Source organism: Enoplosus armatus, chromosome 20, assembly GCF_043641665.1.
Source record: "Enoplosus armatus isolate fEnoArm2 chromosome 20, fEnoArm2.hap1, whole genome shotgun sequence".
Taxonomy (NCBI): Eukaryota; Metazoa; Chordata; class Actinopteri; order Centrarchiformes; family Enoplosidae; genus Enoplosus; species Enoplosus armatus.
In genome coordinates, this window is record NC_092199.1 from 5,552,641 (window position 1) to 5,557,921 (window position 5,281).

General features: G+C 40.3%; 1 protein-coding gene across 1 annotated transcript; it reads right to left on the reverse strand.

Moving 5' to 3' along the window:
* Positions 1 to 999: 999 nt before the first annotated feature.
* LOC139303756 (5-hydroxytryptamine receptor 3A-like) lies at positions 1,000 to 5,077 on the reverse strand. The gene is made up of 8 exons (XM_070927592.1): positions 5,038 to 5,077; positions 4,096 to 4,256; positions 3,669 to 3,778; positions 2,689 to 2,858; positions 2,434 to 2,594; positions 1,595 to 1,805; positions 1,334 to 1,498; positions 1,000 to 1,148 (listed from the first exon to the last, which is right to left on the reverse strand). Exons 1-8 carry the CDS (start codon positions 5,075 to 5,077, stop codon positions 1,000 to 1,002), a joined length of 1,167 nt encoding a protein of 388 aa, XP_070783693.1.
* Positions 5,078 to 5,281: the final 204 nt, after the last annotated feature.

Here is a 5,281-nt window from a genome sequence, read left to right on the forward strand (position 1 = left end):
TAACGTGTAACATCACTTTTTAACGGTGGAAAAGTTGTCTCACCTAAACCACATAAAACAGATTCACAATGAGATACTCTAAATTCAGAATTCAGAAGAACACGACACACAACAGTCACATTTTTACACCACGTGTTGACAGAAAGGTACAATACAGAAAATGAGGTTTTACATGGTATTATTTTACATTTCTAAGTGTTCCATTCCATGAAGATGAGGGACAGAAACAGTGACACAGTGCTGACGTAGAAAATGAAGAAAGCTCTGTTGATTCTTGTGGCCCAGCGGCTCAACTTCCCTCCCTCCACTCTGCTGCCGAGGTGCAGATTCAGAGTTCTCTGCAGCTCCTTCAGCTCCTTCAGGATCAGCAGCAACGCTTGGGACTCTCCTGACTGAATGCTGTTGATAACCTGCACACACCAGGAGTCGTAGAGTCATATTAGAGTGGGTTTATTCCCCCGCTGAGACTCATAATGTATTCACATAAAAACCGTATTATCATGCAGGATATTTACAGGCCAAGTTATCGCTTCTTAACATGTTGAATCAGGCATCTTAAGATGTTAAAAGCATGTAAATACGTTGGATTTTGCCATGTCATCACAACAATATTGAGTGATTCTTACATCTCCACTGAGGGGAAATGTTAATATATACTGCAACATTATACCCTTAAGTGAATAACTGCAATTTCCTACTAAACCCTTTCACATAATCTGTGCGTTCACAAGACAGGTTTCCATCCAAACACAGTATAAACATAAATGGGAATATCCATATTAGGAGTTGGGTAACTAATTCTCCAGTCTGGTGCCATTAAACCATTGCAGAAGAAGAGAGCGCAACGGCATGACTTAATTAAATGAAGTTTTGAACACATTAAGACGTTGAAATTGTATGTTTAAACACGCTTTTAATAACTCAAGACCCCAGATTTCAAGACAATACATTTTAGTGTGTAATGACATAAAGATCCTGCAGGATCAAACGCACGAGAAACTACACGATTTTGTCCACCTGGCTTGCAATAATAATGTTGCATCTGAACCTATAACGCTGTACCTCTTCAGCCACAGGCAGCAGTTCATGTTGTTTCTCACCGTCAGACACTTTGCAGATGCATGAACAGCAGGTCTGTCTTTTCTCCTCTGAAAACACACACAAGAATGACTGCACAAGCAATATGATTCACAATTATGCTGCATAGAAAAAGCACCGGAAAACTCTATTTTATTACTATTTGTGACTAAATATGACAGAAGCCAGGTATAGATAGTAAAAAAAATCCATCCCTTAATGTAGCATCCATGAGTGTCTGTGATTTGCTTCTCACCTGTGTTACAGTTATCGATTTTGACTTTCTCCTGTTTGTCCTCCCAGTTGTCCGTCTGCCTGAGCTTCTCCTGGGACGCAGAGTCTTTCTCCATAAGATATGTAACCAAGATGGTCTCCAGCAGACTGAGCAGCATCAGAGCAAAAATCACAATGCAGTAGGTCGCTGAGAAGAGGAAACAGGCAGTAAGTACATTTTGTTTTGGTATCTGGTGCTTCTGACTGCATGAATCATAGTCCAGTTAAAAACGGGAGCCTGTACCGATGAGTGGAGTCTTGTTGGACATGGAGGGCAGGATGTCATTCAGGATGAGCAGCAGCACAGAGATGGCCAGCAGCACGGTGACTTTGAAGCCCAGCTTCTCTCCTCGATGGTCTGCGATGAAGAAGGAGGCCAGGTCCAGACTCAGGAAGAACAGGATGGGCAACAGGAAGTTGATGACATGGAGCAGGGGCCTCCTCCTCATGGTGAACTAGGAAAACAGGTTCAAGATTGACCAAATGACAACAGAAATGATGACATGTCTGGAGTTAGAAACTTACTCCTGGTGTCAGCAGTACAATCATTTTTTTCTTGTGTGCACGAATAAGTAATTTGCTCTTGAATTACTTATTTGTGGTCTCATATTGCTTAATCTATAAAGTTATGCTCTGTTAATTTGTTAAAGTGCACAAACTAAGTAACTCGAGAGCACGAATCATTCACTGATAGAGCATGAATTAAGGAATATTACTATAATTAATGACTAACAATATTGTTTACATGTTCATTTGCGGGCCAAATTAATTAATTTTGACAAATTTGTCATTCGAGAGCACAAATTAAGTAACCAGAGAGCACAAATTTGTAATTCACAGAACTGACAGTATTTAATGTTCTGTTAATTAGACTGAATGACTTAAGTTATGCACAATTTAAGCAATTTGAGAACACAAATTGGAAATTAGTGCCCACAAATTTACCATAATATATAGATAGGTGACGAGTTAAAGGAAAAACCAACATACAGTAAAGTTTCTTATTAAGGTGTTGGGACACCACAAGCTTCTGCATTCATTATGTTTCTTTTCATCATGTGTATCTGAGCCTGTGTTGCGTACTGTGTATATGAGCTGCTCCCACTGTCTATCGTGGAAGGTGAAATTGTAGTTGGCGACGGATAGTTGGAGGAACTCCCACTCTCCCTGCGTCTTCATCACCTCTCTGGAGAACTGCGTCGCCCGAGATGAGTTGGAGAAAGGAAGCAGCCGAATTTCCTCAACTGAGGAGACAGGAGGGAAAAAAAACATGTCTGCCTCAACGCTGACTGCAGTGGAGGTGTTACCACACAAACATACACACACTCCCTGTCTCACCACAGTGTATTGCAGATCCAATGGTGATGTTGCACCTCTGTGTGTCGAAGGGGAACTTGTGGACGTCCATCTTACAGGTGCTGACCACCTTCATGTCCTCTTCAGAAATGATCGTCCCATCGTGGGACACATACATGTAGGGATTCAGAGGGGAGTCGTCCCTCTGTATCCTGAGACAAAACGTAAACAAAATCTTTTCATGTTATGTTTGAAGAGCATCTTTCGTTAATGATGAGCTGAATCTATAGATGGTGGAGCTCCACCTCAGGATAACGTGGTCACTTATTATTACTCTTGACAGTAGCACAAAAACGGTTGAGTGTGCTTTAATAAACCTGAGCGCACAGTGAACTAATTTACCTTCTAAACAAACACATGGTGTGTGGCATCAGCAAATATCAAGCTATTAAATCGTTTTTAGATGACGCTTTTCTGCCCATTTTTTATCTCAAATTTAAAGGAATACTTTGACGCTTATTTGCTTTCTTGCCAAGAGTTAGAGGAGAAGATTGATACCACTCTCGAGTCTGTAGTATAAATATGAAGCTACAGCCAGCAGCCCCGTTGCTTAACTAGCATAAAGAGCTAATTAGGAAAAGTGACTGCTCCCAGCCAAGAAGTAGTCTGGCACATAACCCCCCCCCCGCAAAACCCACAACTTCTTGCTTTTATACTTGCAAATTAAACAAAAGGGATATAACATGTAAATTAGTGAGTTTTAAAGGTGGATTTTGTTACCTTTGGACAGATCCATGCTAGCTGTTTCCCCCTGTTTCCACTCCTTGTGCTAAGCTAAGCTAACTGGCTGCTGCCTTAAATGATGAGACATGAGAGTGGTATCAATGCACTCATCTAACTCCAGGCAAGAAAGCAGATAAGAATATTTCCAAAAGTGTGTGTCTATTCCTTCAAAATCAGTCTTTGTGTTTGTTTTTGTGTAACTTTACATGAACTACACTTTGTGTCTGTTGCAGACTCACATCTCATAGATGAAGAGGTCTGGTTTCCAGAGCATGTCTCTGGGAACTGAAATCTGAGTGATTCCGCAAAACCGAGCGGGGTCCCATGAGATGCGTTCATTGTTCCATATCTGCAGTCAATAAAAGGTGAATCACCAGAAAAATAAGAGACGGAGTTACAGACGAATTTTAAATAAGATACAGAGCAACAGGTGAAAAACCAGGACGTTAGCTGAGAGTCACAGATGTAAGAAGACATTTTGCATTTAGATAGTCAAATTCAAAGATGTAAAGATTCATACAGTCAACTCACCATTGTTGCCCAAACGAAGGGAATGAAAGTTTGTGTTTTCTCAATCTGAGAATAAACACACACACACACATACGTCAGACCTGAATAACTGCACGGCAGCATTTAGCGGATTAAAGACAGTAATGCAGCACCCACCACAGCCAGGATGGCATAGAGGATGATGTCCAGCTCCACTATGGTGGGGTGTGTGTAGTCCAGAATGGGCCGGGTCAGTTTAAACACACTGTTGTCTGTGGTCAGGTTCAGGTGGTCCAGAACGTCCTGGTAACTGCACACTTTCTTAGAGGATGCTCCATCTACATAGAAACATCAGAGAGGAGCTTTTTAATAAAACTTAACAATTTAAAAACAAGGGTTCATTCAGCTTAGCCTTTTGTGATATAAAAGTCTTTACATTTGCTTTGCTTTAGTTTTACTTTTGTTTAGTTTTTGTTTAGTTTTAATTTATACTGTTTGATTTTTATTATTTCATTTGGTGGCGATGTCTGGATGCTGGTGTTTCTGTATAAAATCTTTACATATAATAAAACTGATATTAAATGGTCTTTTGTGTAGCCTACAATACATATCTATTTGTTCAAGTTTATTGTTGTTGATTGAACATGATTTATATTATACTCCTGTAGAAAACCCCAATGCATTTTAAAGCCCTGATTTTTTTTTTTTATCCTTAAATTTGCTTTATTTTTTCTTTGAGAATAAAAAAACATTAGTCTGATATATTCTCAGCTGGCGGGCAGAGAGGAGGGCTTCTGAATTTCTGGTCCATTTAAAGTAATTAATTTTACTTTTTCTCTCCGTTCAATGAAAACGTTTCTCTTCTATCGAGAACAGTAAAAGAAAAAACGACGTGCACCATCAGTGATGTGAAATAGCTCCATGTCAACACTTCCTCAAACAGTTTATACAACAGATAGAAAGAGAGCTGGGTGTGATGCAAAATACTACTGCGACTAAAGTTATCATGATACTTTGCTGTCTCTGACTCTGAAAGTCAAATGAGGGGACAAAAATAATTAACACACTTTTCCGAGGTTCAGAAACATACAAACACGCCTCAAACATGCTCAGTCTTACCCGTGAAGACGATCAGGAGGAGAAAAGCAACATGCATCATATCTGCACCCGTGAGAGTGTGTCCCTGCTGTGAGACAGGACCCACTCTGCGATGCTGTCCTTGGATTTGAGCCGAGGAGGGCTGGGCACAACGGCTGAAATAAAGAAACCCCTCTCACAGTGGACAGCAGGGATTGATGTTGTAATTGGTTAACAGAGGAGGGAACACACAGCATATATCAGGTGAGATTGAAGATGATCATTT

Coding starts and splice junctions, on each gene's coding strand:
- LOC139303756 (XM_070927592.1), bottom strand. CDS start 5,077: ATGATGCATGTTGCTTTTCTCCTCCTGATCGTCTTCACGG. Junction 3,779..4,095: donor TCTATGCCATCCTGGCTGTG/GTGGGTGCTGCA, acceptor TATTGACTGCAG/ATATGGAACAATGAACGCAT. Junction 1,806..2,433: donor GGGAGCAGCTCATATACACA/GTACGCAACACA, acceptor CTGTTTTCCTAG/TTCACCATGAGGAGGAGGCC.